Genomic DNA, 19225 nt, shown 5'->3' on the forward strand with positions numbered 1-19225 from the left:
TTTAAACTCAAGTTGATTTGTTTCAACTCACCTTGAGAGGGGTGTTAGCAATATTATGATATTTACTTGATTCAGCATATCTTCCACGATCACTCATATATCTCTTTTAATAATATATATCCTTAATTGGTTGTATTTGATATTATTTATATCTTATTACCTTAGTTAGATTTTTAATATATCCTATAAAGAGGCTATATTTACTCTTTTCTAGGTATATCGAAATATATAGAAATTTCTCAATTTTTATCTTTCACATTATTAACTTGGTACCTTAGTGCACCGAGTGCACTTCTAACCGAGTGTACACCCCATGCACCTATAGAAAAATAAATCCATCCCCGACTCTCGATCGTGTTCATCAGAGTGCTTCGTTCCTGGCTAAGTAAACGCTACAATGGTCGTGATACGATGTCGGTGACACGTCACTTTGTCAAGCTTTCTTCATGGAGGTGTCTCTTCTTTCGATGCCAGCCGCACAGGCTGCATCGCTCTATTAGTATTTGCCTAAGTCGGCCATATCAGCCTCTTGATGCTATGACGCCAACCATATAGGCCGCGTCGCTCAGTTACTATTTTACAAGCTAGTCGCATTGGCCGCTTGCAATTTCCCTCTTGATTCTCTACGTTTTGCGTGTCATTTCAAAAAGTCGACACCACAACTAGACTTGCCGCCATCAGAAAATCAACATATTGAAATCTCGTCGTCATCGGAAGGTTGGAGCCACCACATGTACCCAATGTGCAGCCGCTCTACGGATCCATCATGCTCGACATTGTGTAGTGCCTGTTTCGACCATTTCTACTACATGATTCAAGGCAATCAAATATTTTTTGGACACTATTTGGAAACTTTTTTTAAACTCAAGTTGATTTGTTTCAACTCAACTAGCGATTTAGGGGGATGCTAGCAATATTAAAATATTTAATTGATTCGGCATGTCTTTCAGAATTATGTATATATCTCTTCCGGTAGTGCATATCCTTAGTTGATTATATTTGATATTACATTTATGTTATTACCTTAATTAGTCTTCTAATAAAGCCTATAAGGCTCCATGTACTATTTTCTATATGTATCGAAATATACGGAAATTTCTCAATTTTTACCTTCCGCATTGTTCTTAACTTGGTATTAGAGCCTCCTTCCTAATGTAATCTTATAGCACCGGGTGCACTTCCCACTTGATGCACCCCATGCACCCACAATAAAGTAAATCCATCCCCGCCTCTCAATAGTGTTATCATAGTGCTTCATTCATGTCTAAATAAGCATCATGGTGGTCGTGTTACGATCTTGGCGACGCGTCATCTTGTCGAGCCCTTTTCATGGAGGTGGCTCTTCTTTGAATGCCAGTCGTGCAGGGCCCCATCACTCAATAAATATTTTTCCAAGCTTGTCGTATATGCTGCTTGATGCTATGACGCAAGCCGGATAGGTTGCATCGCTCAGGTACTGTTTTGCAAGCCATTTGCATCACTCATTTGCTGTTTCCCCTCCGATTCTCAACGTTTCACGTGTCACTCGAGAAACCATCACCATCACTAGAGTTGCCATCATTATACAATCAACAAATTGAAATCTCGTTGTCAACGAAATCTTGGAGCCACCACACGTACCACGTGCACCGATGCACCACGGATCTATCATACCCAACATTTTCACTATATGATTGTATGGCTATCAAAGATATTTTGGAAAATGTGTAGATTATTTGTCAAGCTTAAGTTGATTTGTTTCAACTCACCTTGCATTTAGGGGATGTTGGCAACATTAAGATATTTAGTTGATTTAGCCATATCTTTCTAGATTATGCAAATATCTGATTTGATAGTGCATATCTTTAATTGATTTGATACTATCTTTATCTTATTACCTTAGTATTCTAATAAAGTCTATAAATAGGCTCCATGTACGATTTTCTAGATATATGAAAATATATAGAAAATCTACAATTGTTGTCTTCCGCATTATTCTCAACTTCCTAACCTTTTGATGATTTGCCAATTTAGTCCTTTCATATAAAATTAGCCAGAAGTCAACGACATAATGGTCTAGTTAGCACCTAGGACAACTTTTTTTCAATTTTTTTAAATATTACATTTTTTGATAGTTTTCTAAATTTTTTTCAATTATTACCTTTTCTTTCTCCATTTTTCCATCCTTAGGTTAGTGGGAGACGATCTCGTCAACCACAAGCAGCTCTTGTCGACCGGTAGCGAGGGTCACATCCCTCGCCCAGGCCCTTACCGGCCATGGACAAGGGCCATGATCGTTGCCCAAATCTAAGAAGAGCCAGCCTTACCCGGGGTCGGCAAGGGCCAAGACTATTGCCTAGATCCGGCAAGGGCGGCTCCCGCTTGATGCCGATAAGGGTACAGATGCCCTCACCTATGGCCAAGAAGGGCCGCAATGCCCTTGCCTGGCCTAGGTGAGGGCTGCCGGCCTAAGGTTGGAAAGAAATAGAAGGAAAAACATTAGAAAATGGAGAAAAAATAAAATAAAATATTAAAAAATTTCTAAAGTTGGTCAACGTTAGTCGTGCCACTTTGGATGACCAACAATGATCAAACCACCATGTCATCGATTTCTAGTTAAAATTGATCGAAATGATTAAATTGGTAAATTGTGAAACTATTGAGAACTAAATTATCAAATCATCAAAAAACCTAGAACTAAACTGATACAATGAAAGGCTCGGGATGAATTGGTAAATTGTCAGAATGTTTATGACCAAATTGGTTAAATTGAAAAATTTATGACTAAATTGACACAATTGCAACACATTTATGATATTTTTTTTATGAAATTTCCCTTCATTCTGCTCTTACTAGATTATTCTACCCCAAATAATTTTTTACAACAAAATTTGTTCTTAATAAGCAAACAATTAGGCTATGTTTGGTCGTCGAAATTTCTAGACAGGATAATATTGGATAGGATAATATATGAAATCCAGGAATTTTGTTATATCATATCTATTGTTTGTTGACTCACAATAATAAAGCAAAATATTTTCACATTCTATTTAGTCTATTATTAGGTATGAATGACTTATCGGTGTAAATGAACCTAAAAGTTACACAAATGAAAATGGTAGGAATTCCTCCCGACACTCTTGCCTAGTTCGTTTTTATTGCTTTTTATTTATTTATTTATTATTTTTCCCTTTCTTTTTTTATTTCGTTTTTCCCCTTCCATCATTCTCCAATAACATTTTACTAAATAGTAAATTATACTAATATTCCTAAATACCTAAAATATGTAATAAATATAAATATAGTATAATATAAAAAAATTATATTATAAGATAGAAGAAATTCGTATACATAAATCAAAATGGAAATAAATAATGATGAAATCATTTTTATTTTTGTTATTTTTCGTATTTTATATTATAAATCAAATACTATTTATATCCTAATACTATTTTAATTTTATTATTTTGGGAAAACTATTATTTGAAAAAAAAATTACTTATCGATTAGGGTTATTAGAAATCCTATTTATCGTTATCTCACCTCCCCCATGGGATAATTTTATCCGGACTATATCCCTCTTATATCTCACTTCATCCTGTCCTGGGCAAGCACCAAACACATGGTAGGATAAAATTTATCCTATCCTAAATTTTATCCCGATTACCAAACACAGCCTTAATAAATTATAGAAAAAATTCTAACATTTCGGCCCTGTATTATCATGTTTTTTTAATCAAGATCCAAGATTTTTTATTTTCCTGATTAAGTTTTCTTTCTTACACAAATCATATACTTTCGACATCAAATATGACACCCGAGAATTATCTCAATTGAAATTCCCATGCGAAACGTTGTTCTTATTTCAAAAGCTACCTCTTGCGATTTAGTCTCAATTTCACATGTAGTCTAGGAACATTTGCCCGTGATTATGTGCTATTTGATTCATTCATATCCCTTTCGCAATTTTAAAAGGCTGCTAGGAGCCGCTAAGGCCTCTCGCCCTGGCGGCCAAACCACCCCTGCCTACCCTTCTTGAAATCCAATTCAGTTGTTATGGCCATCAGATAACGTCAAAGTGTGATGTAGATAAAACTTTATTAACATGTACACCGCTGTGGAAGATGTAGAAATAACAAAATTAATAACCATCCCTCTCGCAAGGCGCCCTACTTCACCCAGTGACCACCACTACAAATTTTGCTTTGTAGCGTCCAGTCCGAATGTGAATATCCAACCAGGATTGATTAGACCCTGGGGAAGTAATCATGTCCACGTTGCCTAACCCCATCTCGTACTAGGAGAGAATCATAGAATAAATATAATCATGGTGGAAGTTAGAATCAATGAGAATACCAGAAAACCATGTCTCTAAGTAAGCACAAGATGATCGTAAGTGGTGGGATCCTACACAAATGCATTCTTTTATCTTCTTCACTAGAAATATTCCCTCCTTAAAGGTTAAAAACAAAACCAAAAGAATCAGTCTAATGAGTGGTTGTTTATCATACCATAATCCACACATTCAAATATAATACCATATCTTATGCGCATTATCAAGAAAATGATCTTAAAGTGGAAGAAAAAAGACGCATGGAAAGACAATAACAAGCAAAGCAATCACGACCAAATGTTCTTCCCAAATAAAAGATTATAAGGGCAAAAAAAAAAAGACCAATTGCATGTCAAAAGGTGTCACACACAGGAAGAAGCACTTATCCTTTTCCTTGTCTTTTTTGGGGGGAAAAAGGTCTTAATGGACGTCTCGATCAGTTGGTGCTGCAACCACAAGCTGCTGGACAATTTTCGACGTCTAAAATCGCGAAGCTCATTTCTCAACCTGCACCACTAGCAGTTGGTGCAAAGTCTGAGATGATTTGGAAGACATTAAGTGTTTTAATTAACTACTAGTGACAAGGACATTATGTTGTCCTTGAATTTTGTTGTAGGAATTGAAAGAACCACTAGAAGATATGTCCCATTAGCGGGGGAAAAAAAGAAAAAATGAAAAATCGTTAGGTTTAGGATAAAGTTATCACTGTTTCATTTCGAAATAAATTTGTCACGATTGATCACTTTGAAATAATTTGCATTACATTGTCATTGATATGAATTGGCACTTCCAATAGAATGTACTCCTCGTTACATTGAGTTGATTTTGTTGAACATTTAGCTTGCCTTTTTCTACCCCCTTACGGCAAGTTCGTTGTCATTTCGAGTTTCCAAGTTAATTATCCAATAAAATTAGAACGATTTAGGCTGTACCATTTTTCTTTCCTTTTTAATTGTTCATTAGCTGCTGACTTAAGTATAATATCTTATTTAGGGTATGCCACTTTTCTTTATCTCCTAAATCAATTTTAAAAAAAAAACACAAGTTGCAAGGTTTTTCTTTTTTTTGCGTTGCGTATGGATCTTGAGATAAGCATTGTGTGGCTTTTTGGTCAAATGCTAGTTTAACAACATTACTTTATATAGTTAGATCGGTTATCATATTTGGTCCACCACCTGCACGTGTTTGTGAAAGCAACCCGGATCTTGCATGGCCACTTTTGGACATCACGTGCTATTGTTCCAATTCCAAATGACAGGACATATTTTACAGCATCGCAATCGAAGGCGATGTTACAACGACAAAATCATAGATGCTTTTATTAGCATGCTACAAAATTCCTTTCAATTAATCGAACGGTTGAGCTTTTTAGTTCCTAAAAGAGAATATCTTATCGGCATATAAATGAACATCTAAAAACATCGATGATACAACTTCTTAATAAGATTCTTCATATCATTTCATGGCCTTGTGAGGTGAGATAAAGTCATCTATATTGCTTTCAAATTACGCCTTAGCTCTTGAATTCTTAATCAACTTTTCATACTTTGATGTGATTTGATGGTTGACCCGCCACGATTAAGCTCCCTGCAGTTCGAATCTTTCTTAATATTTTGATTATGTACACATAATGAGGTCCCTAACCTCATCCTAAAGTTTGGAATGATGCTAGGTAGGTGTCGAGACTTAGACTTACAAAATTGATATATCGAGTGGTATATGATATATATTATATCGAGTGGTGTATATAGCGCACATCTTTAGTTGTCATAGTTACGTTCTCGCATTATTTTTTTATAGGGTTAATACCATGAAAAATCTCAAATTGGTACACCTACGATAAATTTATTCAAAATTATTTTTTTGATAACAAAAGCCCCTAAATTGATACACTTGTAACAAATTTATCCCAAACTGGTACACCCGTAACAAATTTACTCTCTATTAGTTTTTGTTAAATTTAACTGTCAATTTGCTTAGTTGGATGACAGGTGGCGGTTGACGAATATGTCGGTTTAGGGTTTTTACCCTCTATTTGTCACAGGTTTATCAATATGAGATTTTTCGTGATATTAATTCAATTTAATGGAGGATAAATTTGTCACAAGTGTATATACCGGTTTAGGGTTTTTTGTGATAAAAAAATTTGGGGTAAATTTATCATTGGTTTATCAGTTTAGGGTTTTTCATGATATTAATCCTTTTTTGTATCAATTTTTGTGGAATTATCTGTACCCTAAAGTTAGTGGGAAGCAACTATTATCTTAGCAATACGGTCAGGGTCCACACCAAACTAAAAAACAAAATAAAGTGGAGAATATGAGCTGGCTAAAAGTATATGCTCCAAAAAAATTTTGTGACACGTTTTAAGATAGTGTTCTAACAAAGCGGAATCGAACAATTCTATATGATTTGAATTTCGAATAAGAAAACAAAATTTGTATCTTCTTTACCTGTATTCTTGAATTTGCCACCTGTTTATGAGAAAATTATCAATGTTCATGTGAATCTACTAACTCAATACGTCCCAAGGGGCAATACCTAATTGGAGTCACCTTACCTCAAAATCAACGTAACTATCAATCGCATAATACAAGTAGATATATGTAGGCTTACTATAAGAAACGATAGTCTATGACTTCACAACACAAGCCGGCAATATAATAACTAGTAACTATTAATCTCAGATAATTACTACATCTCGTAGATATTTACCAACATAGAACTGTACAGGCACCATAGTTTCCAACCCCCCAAAAAAAAAAAAAAAATCTGGAACTTACTGAAACTATTGGACATTACCAAGATCCACATGTGTGGCTTAACAAACTTATTTACCATGTGAATTAGAAATTTATTAACCCATCCAGAAAGTACATAACAAGGAGAGTCATAGTCATTTTGGACAAACGTACTTGACATTCGTCCCCATCTTCTTATATAGCGTAAAGCCGCTAGGAAATTTGAAACTTACTGATCCATTGAAAATTTTACAGAACAGAAACTAATGCATTAAGCTATGACGTGAAAATTTTGCACGATCTTCTTGCATAAGCCAAGACTCTGATTACGATTATCATCGACGACATGTGTGTATCGTGAAGCTGGTAGACTGAGCATAAGGTATACGACGCCTTCCACGTTATCGAGTGATTCTTTTTACACAAGCGGACATTGGCAACTTCCATTTGAAATCCCAATGGTCCCCTCATTCAAGAGGTTGCCTGTTCTTTAATAGCTTCATTAAAGTCGATCCGACAATGGAGCATGATTCATCAAATTCTAATGACAGACAAATGCGCGTGCAGACAATTCAATGAGTAGATCGCGGGCAGAGAAGATATGATTCAGCCTGAAGCGCACCAACCTCAAACCAGAGGGGAGGCAGAGTTCTCCAGTGCAGTGATCATCTCCAGGAATAGGACCACCTTATCGTCCAACGACCCAGAACTACAATAGACCGGAACCTGTCACAACTGCCCCCAAAACCTGAAGTTACAAAGAGAATATCTTTCTATACCAAGGATCGAAGGTGACCCTCTTTGCTACTTCGAGAATATATTCTTCAGCACTAGTGTTTCCTGAATTGAAGGCAGATGAACAAAACCAATCGCTACTTTCATACCCATCAAGCACAACTTTCTCTTCTCTCATGATGGTCCATGTCCTAACGTATCAGAGCAATTCATGATATTGTCATACGTGTCATACAATATAAAACGAATAGCAAATCACTTATTGAGCTCCACAGTGTGGTCGACATCTCCAAGTCTACGTATCTGTCTTACGACATTTCAATTGCACTAACAAATATCAATGGCATAAACGACATTCTGCATACAAAGTAATTATCTGTGGCATCTGTTTTTAACCCCCAATAAATCAATTCTTCAACATGCCTAATACCTCAAGAGTTACTCAAGAACAGGCGAGTTTCACAGGCCATCAGTTTAGACGAACGGGACGCACCCATTTCCTTTATTGACTGCTTTTTGGCTCCACCCTCACAACATGGTGTAAGCTATAGATCTTTAGATAAGAACGTTTGAACACCATCTAAACCACAATCTCCCATGACTGTACACACATGATTGGCATGGAGATTTCTGCAGGAACATAAACAGCTCATTCGAGAGTAAAGTATGAAGCTCCAAATCCACTTACTACACATGGTTTTAAGGGGGGAAAACTCTTCTTCTTTTTTTTTTTTTTTTTTTTTTTGGGGGCGGGGGGGGGGATGTCATAAGGGGGGAAAACTTTAGAGAAACAACATTCTGCTAAACGGTCGAAGCATTAAAACCAATCGGTGTCCCAGTACAAATCTCTGGAGAAAAAATATGGGATAGGATAACCTCATGAGAATCTTTTGGCCCAAAAGCCTCACCCAAATCATCCTCGACCAACAAAAAATTCATCTCTCACTAATAAAAGGCTGCCTCGACTTTTATAGAACAGTATCCGCAAAATTTTCTTCAGAAAGATACAGAACTAACTATAATGGACGTAAAAATTGATCATCCACGTCATCTTGGTGAGCAACAGAGTACATGATGTTGATGATCCTCGTACACGAGTCAGTATATGTACTGTTCATTCATAATCCAAATCACCATCGTCGTCATCAAGGTCCAGTTCATTATCATCTGATCTCCGCATAATGGTAAGAAAAAGCAAAACTGCAGTAAATTGCGCTGCTAGAAAATACTTGGCTCTTTTCCTGAATGTTTTCTCTTCCTCTGTTTTCTCTCTCTTTGGCTTGCTCTTGTGCTTGGAACCTAGAGAAAGAACCATTCGTAAGTACATTACATATGATATTAGATGAAAAGAGAATAACTTGATCCAAAAGCGTAGGCATTAAGTTGGTTAGGCTCTCAACTTCCACTCTAGGATAAAAAGTGAAGAATCCACCATTAATGAGACAACTTGTATTCAGTTACCCTGGGCTGAGAAATCTGACAAATCCTTAATTAGGGATAGTGTTTGCTAAACAATTTTGTCTAGTAACAGAGAGAGAACGGCTTCTGAAGTGTGGTGCTATCGGCTGCGATCACCCTAACCTTTCCTTCCCCTTTTTTTTTTTTTCATGAACCTGGAAAAGAGACCTCGTCCTTATGATTTGAAATAGCACAATGGACAGTTGGACAAGGAAGCCAACTTTTGTGAGGGAGCCCAGAATTTTGAAGTGGTATCTGACATTTTCCTTGAAGGTTCTTTACTCCAGCCAACTTCACTACAAAGGGAAGTCCCAAAATGTGAGAAGCAAAATTTGCTCCCAAGACAACTTCACAGGTTCACAAGTATCTGCTTGTGCAATACCGTCACTCAATTGAAAGCAAGAGGTGAACACATGTCATGGGTATCTGGTGTCCCGCGCGTAGCATTGCAGTTGTAACTGCTCGCAATCTCTAATTGCCATCTGACAAGACTTAGACATCTTCACTTTCACACTCTCCACACCTAGCTAATCTACCTATGTGTTCTTAGGACACAATGCAATTGCGGGCATGCCAACCACAGAAAATGATCCACACTCTGCCTCTAAACTAGCTAATGGCTCTCCCATAACTTCTGGAGTACTTGATTTAAGAGAAATGGAAATGACAGGCCACTATACAAGAGGGTTTCAAGCCCACACCACAGTAAGCAGTGTTTTCAAGCCCACACCAGTGTACATATAAGAGCCCCAGTTAATTGTTCAACTGGTTCAACCGCTAGATCACGTGTTGCTGATGTCATGACGGCAGGAGTTGAACTCCTGCTTTCTGCAGTTACTTATTTTTTAAAGATAGAGTTAGGAGCAAAATTAACAAAAGAGGGGGCATTATAAGCGAAAGGGCAAAGGACCAGTCTGAAAGCCAGTAGGGTTCAACTGGTTGAATCCAGCAGTCAGGACTCAGCACCGGGTTTGACAACACTGGCTCACAGCCTATCTCCACTAGCACATGTGCCTTATCCACATCAGAAAGGTAATGTTAACCGATTGCCCATTGCAGCACTCAAAAGGACCCAGTGAGCGCTTATGGAAGCTTCTGAGACGAATGAGTTTGAGCACTCAGGGTTAAATGCACAAAGGTCTCCCCATAAGCAGAAATTATCAAAACATGAAATCATCGTCCAGCGCACTGACAGACAATTATTCCCAAATAATTACTCACAGCTGTAAGCTACTTCATCCTAACCCGCAAAGTGTTATGAAATTAAGGAGTAAATAATTAAAAATGTGAAGCTGAAGAGGTCTTACTCCAATGTGAAGGACCTTGTCTCGGAGCAGATGCTGAAGAGCTTGGAGGAAAATGCATGTCAGAGGATGATGATGAACCAGCTTCTAGACACTCTGACTTATGTTTCTCAGCATACCGGACTAGATTGCCATGCTCCACAAGCCTGTTTCGCAGCAAAGATATTTCCTACAGCAGAAAATTGCAGAATAAGCCATAATGTACATTTTTTTTATTAGCATATGTGAGCTGATAATTATTTCAAGGATTGCTCGATAAAAGTAAGAAACGGCATTTATGCATGATGTTAGGAAATATTCAAGTGAGGGCAAAATAGTCTTTTATGTCTATAGGGTTTGCTTATAACTTTGTAATCTCTCTTTGGTTAATGATAACGATGATCTTCTCCTTAAACATGGTATCAGAGCCAGAAAAACCACCGTCGCTCTTGCCGTCGGTGTAATCACGACACCCACTGCCATCGCCATCCTCCTCCACCACAGATTCATTCATCGGCACTCTCTCATCATCGGTAGAGAGACTTGCGACCCTCCATAGCCCTGTTCACCCACTTGCGACCCTCCCACACCACTGTGGAGAGACTCGCAACCACTCGCGCCCACTCGCGACCCACTCACGACCCTTCCACACCACTGCAGACCCACTCGCAACCCTTCCACACCACTGCAGAGAGACTCCCCCCCACACCACTGCAAATCCCATCGTAATCCCCTCTTCTTTGTCGCAGATCCATTTGCGACTTCCCCATCTCTCACCAACAGAGTGCCAACCCATTCACGCCTCTCCTTTACTCGCGGATTTCTTTTTCGGTCGAGTTGCAGCATTGGAGTTTCCTACGATCATGAATCTGGACTTCAGGCACTTGCTCCTCCTTTGTTACTGAGTTGTTCAGGTTCTGTTTTCTGGACTGGAGTTCATGGAAGCTTCTAATCAGTCTGGTTCTTGTTGTTTCTTTCTCAACGCGTTGCAAACATTTAGTTGGTCTGATTGGTGTTGCTGTTTGTGATTATTCTGACGTGTCACTGAATATGGTTATTCTGAAGGGCTGCTGATTGTTTTATTTGAAGATTGATTTTTTGCTTCGTTTTGGAGGAGACAAATGGAATTGAGTGGCCTGTAGTAATTATTTGTGGCTGATTCTGATATTGGAGTTAAACGTTTGATTAGCTTGACATTCTTTGTTTGCTAATGGCTGCTTCGGGGTCCTCTACTGGTTTGCCGCAATTGCAAATGACCTCCGTCAAGTTAGATGGAACTAATTATGCATCTTGGTCTACAGCAGTTGAAGTTTACCTCACTGCCACTAAACAAAGTGTTTATCTTAAATCTATGGTCCCTTCGGATGAGAGTAACTTGCTCGATTGGCTTGCCGGAGATGCAATGATCCGTACTCTATTGTGGAATAGTATGGATCCTAAAATTAGTCCTCACTTTATTCGGTGCAAATCTGCTAAGGAAGTCCGGGAAAAATGTGCTTTACTTTATTCTGGCGAGAACGACATGACACGAGTGTGTGACACGTGGGAAGCCCCGTTTGATCTTCAACGTGGAAGCCAATCTTTATCTGAGCATTATGCTCGTTTCACGACACTTTGTAGGCAATTAGACACTTATCTTCCAGCTTCAAACGATCCAGTTGTTCTCGTCAAACGACAAGAGGATCTTCGAGTTATACTATATCTCAAGACCCTCGGACCTGAATATTTCTCCTTTCGCCGCCAGATTACCTCTCGGAGCTCCCTTCCTGCTGTAGATGAGACTTTCTCCCGAGCTCTTCGTTCCACCCCTAATGAAAAGATCACCTCGTTTGTAGAGACAAGTGCTATGATTTCTCATGGCACTAATGTACGTGGAGCTCGCGGTCGTGGTTTTCGTGGTCGTGGTCGTGGTTTTACTCCGAGTGGAGGTCGTGGAGGCCGTGATGGAGGTGCTGGTGCTCGTAGTGCCACTATCTTTGGGGGTGGTCGTGGCTCCTGTTTTTGTACTCATTGTCAAAGGGCTGGACATACAGAAGCTTATTGTTATGCACTTCATCCCGAGCTCCGGCCTAGCTTTACCGCCTATGCAGAGACAGATGATTCTCTTTTACGGACTCCACCGGACTCTACCAATATGCGGCATATGAGTGATTACGTTACATTGACACGTCCCGAGTATGATGCCTTGGTTCGGTCCCAACAGGTGACAAGTCCTTCAGCACCTATCGCTACTCGGCACATACCTCAAAAGGTAGTTCATCCTGTTTATTTTCTGCAGCTTCTAACTCTTGGGTCATAGACTGCGGAGCTACTCACCATATGATTGGTAATTCCAAGTTGTTGTCTTCTCTTTGTTCCAAACCTCCTGGAATGTCGAATTTTGTTACATTAGCTGTGGTTCACAATCTCGGGTTAATGATCTTGGAATTGCACGTTTGAGTCCATCTCTTTCTTTGTCATCCGTCCTTCATCTCAAATCCTCATATAATTTAATTTCTGTCGGTTCTTTGACTAAAGAACTAAAGCATTCCATAACCTTTTTCTCTTCTCATTGTGTCTTTCGGGATCCGAGGATCGGACAGATGATTGGTGGGGGACATGAATCCAATGGTCCGTACTACTTTGACAAGAAGGTGCTAGCTGCTGCAGCTGTAATGCACACATCCTCCGATGTGTTCCGGATGCATTGCCGTGTTGGTCATCCGCCTCCAACCACTCTTAGGCGTTTATTTCCCGAGTCTCGGTCCGAGTCTATGACTTCTTTTCAATGTGAAGCTTGTCGGTTTGGTAAACACCATAGGGTTTCCTTTCCTTCTCGCATTCAAAGTCGTGTGTCGAGTCCATTTGAACCGGTTCACTCCGATATTTGGGGTCCATGTCGTGTTCCCGATATTTCTGGTTTTAGGTACTTTGTTACATTCGTGGATGATTTTTCCCGAATGACTTGGTTATTTTTAATAAAGGATCGTATCGAGATTTTTCATTGCTTTCGCCTATTCTATTTTGAGGTGCTGAATCGGTATCATACTTCTGTTAAAATTTTGCGCTCGGATAATGCCAAAGAGTATCTTGCCATCACTTCTGGTTTTCAACCTTTTCTTGATTCTCATGGTATTATTCATCGGACTTCTTGTTCATATACTCCCCAACGGAATGGTGTCGCTGAGCGTAAAAATCGACATCTTCTTGATGTTGCACGTTGTCTCCTGTTTCACATGCATCTACCTAAAACATTCTGGGGTCATGCGGTTCTTACGACTTGTTTCTTAATTAATCGACTTCCAACTTCTGTTCTTCGGGGGGAGACACCATTTTCCATATTACATCCAGATCGTCCTCCCTTTCCATTACCTCTACGTGTCTTTGGTTGTGTTTGTTTTATGCATAAACTTACTCCAGGTATTGATAAGCTAGATCCTCGTGCGGAGAAATGTATCTTTCTCGGATACTCTCGAACTCGGAAGGGCTACAAATGTTATAGTCCTAAACGTCGTCGTGTTCTCGTATCGGCAGATGTAACATTCTTTGAGGATCAGCCATATTACAATCCCCGGATGGAATCTACGGTGACTCCCGAAGGGGGCGGATGCGCCTTACCGACACTCCCTCCATTCTCACTTCCTTCAGAACCGTCCACGGGATTTCGGTTTTTGACCGCACCTATCACCGACGCGGTACAGCTCTCACTCCAAAGGGTACGAGACTTCTCCAACACATGATTCATCTGTTCCACGATCGGTTGCTACACCATCCTCTGATCCCGATTTGCCCATCGCTTCTCGAAAAGGTACACGTTCTTGTGTTGGCCGTCCCGTGGATCGTTATGCTCCTTCTTCCGGTCTTTCTTATTGTCTTCGTACTCGTCATCCAGTTTCAAATTTCTTATCATATGATCGTTTGTCTCCGAGTTTCTCTATCTTTGTTTCGTCCTTGTCCTCTATTTCTTTGCCTAGTAGTGTTGCTGAAGCCCTTGCTCATCCTGGATGGCGGCAAGCCATGGAGGACGAAATGAAAGCGCTCATTGACAACCATACACGGCAACACGTTCCCCTACCTGCGGGTAAGCAAACCGTTGGTTGTCGTTGGGTTTTCACCGTTAAGATACATCCCGATGGCACTCTTGATCGTTTGAAGGCTAGATTAGTTGCAAAGGGATATACTCGGACATATGGTGTTGACTATGACGACACTTTTTCACCTGTTGCCAAAATTCCATCTGTTCGTGTCTTTATTTCCCTGGCTGCTCGTTTTGGTTGGCTTCTTCATCAGTTAGATGTGAAAAATGTCTTTCTCCATGGTGATTTGACCGAGGAAGTGTACATGGAGCAACCACCTGGATTCGTTGCTCAGGGGGAGAATTTGGTATGTCGCTTACATAAAGCTTTGTATGGACTCAAACAATCTCCTCGTGCTTGGTTTGGTAGATTCGGTGATGCTGTTATCAAGTTTGGATTGAAACGATGTCAAGTAGATCATTCGGTGTTTAGTTCCATCTCCTCGGCTGGTTGTATTCTTTTGGTGGTATACGTGGATGATATTATCATTACTGGTAGCGATTCGGATGGTATTCAACGGCTTAAGCAGCTTCTGCATACAGAATTCAGCACTAAGGACCCACGATATTTTCTAGGTATTGAAGTTGCCTATTCACATGTAGGTATCAATTTATCACAACGAAAATATGTACTTGATATTCTTGATGAAGTTGGATTTCTTGGAGCAAAGCCGGTAGATAGTCCTATGGAACCAAATGTGAAACTTGACGCGCAACATGGAGAACTATTACATGATCCGGGAAAGTATCGGAGATTAGTGGGAAAGTTGAACTATCTTACTGTCACAAGACTTGATATATCCTTTGCTGTTAGTGCGGTTAGTCGGTTCTTGAGTTCTCCTCGTACTACTCACTGGGATGTCGTGCTTCGGATTATCAAGTACTTGAAGGGAGCGCCGGGTAAAGGACTACTTTTCAAGAACTATGGACATCCGAAAACTACGGGTTTTTCGATGCGATGATCAATGGATGTCCCTACGATAGAAGATCTACATCGGGTTATTGTGTGTTCCTTGGAGGTAATTTAGTTGCCTGGAAAAGCAAGAAACAACATGTAGTTTCCCGATCAAGTCTTGACGCGAATATAGAGCTATGGCAAATGTGACATGTGAGTTGCTCACGGTTGAGGATGTTGCTATCAGAAATTGGTTTGTCAACATCGGATCCATCCGTATTACATTGTGATAATCAATCGGCTATTCACATTGCTAATAATCCTGTCTTCCATGAGCGAACCAAACACATTGAGGTTGATTGTCACTTTGTACGGGAAAAAGTTCGGAAAGGGGAGATCATTCTTCAACATACAAGGACGGAGGACCAATTAGCAGATATCTTTACTAAATCACTAAGGGGGAGTCGAGTGAGTTTTCTTTGTAACAAGTTGGGACTATTTGATATTTACATCCCAACTTGAGGGGGAGTGTTAGGAAATATTCAAGTGAGGGCAAAATAGTCTTTTATGTCTATAGGGTTTGCTTATAACTTTGTAATCTCTCTTTGGTTAATGATAACGATGATCTTCTCCTTAAACACATGACAAATGTAGTTACATGATTTTGGAACCGTCCCACGAATGTCAAAGTAGTTGTGGATGGAAATTTGATGCTATGCCTTGTTTTTCTACTTAACAATAAAAACATGACCACCCACCCGTATCGAAAGAAATTTCACTAGATGCCAGGCAACACAAATTTCCAACATTGTACTGCCACTGCCAAGACACCACAAGCAATTATCTAAACTTCTTTATGCCTTTGAGAGCATATTTTTGGATAATCAACATCGATTCCCAATTCATTGAGCAATCAGAACAATTTTAAGATTATCGAGGTGGAAATGACTTACGGGTAAGGCTTGAAGAGTAAAATGTGCATGCCCCAGAAAAATCGCATCCAAACTTGATGGCCTGTCAAAAGTGCACGATAGGCTCATTATAGATGTCATAATTACAACAATCTCAGAAACTTTCTTCAGAATGAGGAATTAAGTTAGAAGCCAATAACTCAAGTTCGAGAGACTAGAGAGTCACCTTCCAAAGAAAAAATCATCTTCTCCTAACATAATAGACAACGCTTCATATGCAATGTTTGCTCTCCTGTATATCTGTCGAAATGGCAGAACCACGTCAATATTGAAAAATCTGACCACCACCACCACCACCTCTTCTACTTAATCAGCAACCAACTTGTAATGCATTAGATTGTATATATGCATATGAACAGACGCATGTTCAAGCATACAAGCTCAGGCATGGGTGCTGTCTAGATGAATACCTCTGTGTGTGTGCAAGACCACATAGTTGTGCTATTTAACATGCACGTGTGTGTGTGTGTGGTGAGAGAGAGAGAGAGAGAGAGAGAGAGAGAGAGAGAGAGCAACCTCTGCTTCCCTTCGTTCTGCATTGTCTTTAGTGATCCCCAAACGCTGCTTAACAGAGCGGATCTGCTTTAAGTAGAGCAATTTCCCTACTGGCCACGGAAGATCAGCATAATATATGTTGTGAGCAGAAGTTCCATCAGACCCCAGCCATAGCTCATAGATGATTGCTTCTTCCAGCCATGAGCTGATCATGGCCTTCGATGAGATAAATTCAGGAAGTGATCGGAGTTCCAAGTCCAAATCAACAATACCATCTTCTTTCAAACTCTCAATTACGCCACCTTTCTCATTATTATAAGCCACATAAGCACCGGACTCGACATAGGGAACTTGATCTGGAAAGCAGAGCCGCAGAATTATGTTATCTTTCTAATTGACAGATAATTTAGTGTCACATTTGCATCACAACAACTACTCTTATGAACGTTAGTTACATTGAAAACCTCAAGAGACATACCAGATTATCTTAAGAGAAATATAATCAGCAAGCAATCAGAATAGTATTCTTCAATGTCCTAAACATGGAAAGTCAAACAGGTAAATATGATCAGAACAGAAACGATCTCTTTTACTAGCATTTCCAAAGCAGGCCTAAAGAGAATTAAGGGAAAATAGAGGTCAGCCTGAGGCAACTTGCTCTTTACACCAGTGGTAGTTCATACTGAATGCTAGAGGACAAGACTAAGCAATCAATGGAAAGTCGCAATGCTCCCATAGAACGTAATAGGGGTACTTGGTAGTATCCTCCCCTAAAATCTAGAAGGCAAAGCATGGGGAGATAACAATTATAAGTATCTTTGAATCACAAGGCCAGCATGCTGAAAACGGACCCTTAATTTCCCCTAGGAAAGAATTTTATCAGCTGCAGGAAAGGAGAGAACTCCATAGAAGTCGAAACATGAAGAAATTTACACGCTCGCATGCTTTTAACTAGCCTAGTGAAGCATCAAAAACAAGATCCTAATGGAACAACTGTCTAGACAATTCATACTTCGTAAACAAAAGCCACTTACACAGATCCAACAATTGTTTTCTTTAAACACCAGAGACAGTTCAAATCAAATTTAAACCTAACGACCCAACCAAAAGAAAATCACTTTAAACCCTCAGCCTGACAAGAACTTCACTCATCCCCAGCCATGCCTAAGGAAGTTCACATTTATTTCATGAGCCGCAATGAACTAATCATACTTAAATCACTATCAGCCGAGCCACACTTAGGCAAAATCCACAACAACGGCCGAAATCCTAACAGCAGCAGCATTACCACCAACACTGATCAACATCCGAAACTCATCCAAAACTCCTGAAATCCCATGATTACAGAGCAACAAGCGAATGAAGTGGACGCGATTATTACCAGAATCGGGGAAGGTCAGATTGAAGTCCAAGCGGAAGGGAATCTTCGCGAGCTTGAGGTAGATGAAGACGGGCAAGCAATGAGGGCAAGCCGTCGGGAGGCCGAAGCATGGCTTCCTAGCAACGAGAGTGAACTCGCGCTCTCTTTCGCTCGCTCCTTCCATTGTCTATGGCCCGCTTTTCTCGGCGGACGTCAGTGACGATGAACAGAGGCGAAACCTGTTGAGAGATGGACCGAATCGGAGAGAGAGAGAGAGAGAGATTTCTCTTCTTTATGGTGGTTATGGAGGCGTTTGGCGACGACGGCGAGGCGGGTTTTGGCTTTTTGGAGCGGTCAGTCATCGCAGTTTCGGCTCACGTCGATGATATGTTTGGGCTTGGGGCAATCCGGATAGTCGGACTGGATCGACTCGACCCGGATCCGAAACCTTCTTTGATCGATAAAGATGCTTGTATCTTTATTCGTAGTATTTTCTCTCTACCACCAAAAAAAAAAAAAACCGTGAAAGTTAGAAAGACCATTTACGTTTAGACATAAGTTTTCTGATGTGGCAAAAACTTCCGCTGAGAAATGACAAATTTATAATATAGAACTTGTGAAAAAGAGTACACAAATTGCCAAGTGTGCGTGTGCAGACTATGGTAGTAGTGGAACTTATAATTCTAAGGCCCACAATACAGAACATGCTTTAATTCGTAAATGATGGTTGAAAATATAAGCAGTGCAATAGTTTCTGATGATGAACTCCAAAAATATAAGGGAAATTTCATTTTCATTCATTTCGGTACTCTCTGTCGTGCTCTGAATCGTATAAGAGAGGGAAATATGGGATCGAAAACGGATAATAAAAAAAGAAATATCTGGACGTTTTTGTTCAAGAATATAGCAGAAATTTTGTTG

General features: G+C 39.8%; 1 protein-coding gene across 6 annotated transcripts in view; it reads right to left on the minus strand.

The window, feature by feature from the left end:
* Positions 1 to 7434: 7434 nt before the first annotated feature.
* The window catches only part of LOC115744625 (mitochondrial outer membrane import complex protein METAXIN), a 31284-nt gene continuing 19493 nt past the window's right edge, over positions 7435 to 19225 (minus strand). Inside the window, exons 1-7 of one of the 6 annotated variants that reach the window (XR_004015823.2) lie at positions 18326 to 18661; positions 16966 to 17300; positions 16616 to 16689; positions 16432 to 16492; positions 10554 to 10719; positions 8840 to 9087; positions 7435 to 7893 (exon numbers count right to left, since the gene is read on the minus strand). Coding sequence is in view for 3 of the 6 variants with exons in the window: in XM_048278212.1 (XP_048134169.1) it covers positions 8903 to 9087; positions 10554 to 10719; positions 16432 to 16492; positions 16616 to 16689; positions 16966 to 17300; positions 18326 to 18488 (984 nt within the window). In the remaining 3 variants the exon portion in view is untranslated. Of the gene's footprint in view, positions 7894 to 8301; positions 8419 to 8605; positions 9088 to 10553; positions 10720 to 16431; positions 16493 to 16615; positions 16690 to 16965; positions 17301 to 18325; positions 18665 to 19225 lie in introns of those variants that run through there. The other 5 variants (XR_004015822.2, XR_007198244.1, XM_048278212.1 and 2 more) reach the window with 5 other exon arrangements.

Source organism: Rhodamnia argentea, chromosome 4, assembly GCF_020921035.1.
Source record: "Rhodamnia argentea isolate NSW1041297 chromosome 4, ASM2092103v1, whole genome shotgun sequence".
Taxonomy (NCBI): Eukaryota; Viridiplantae; Streptophyta; class Magnoliopsida; order Myrtales; family Myrtaceae; genus Rhodamnia; species Rhodamnia argentea.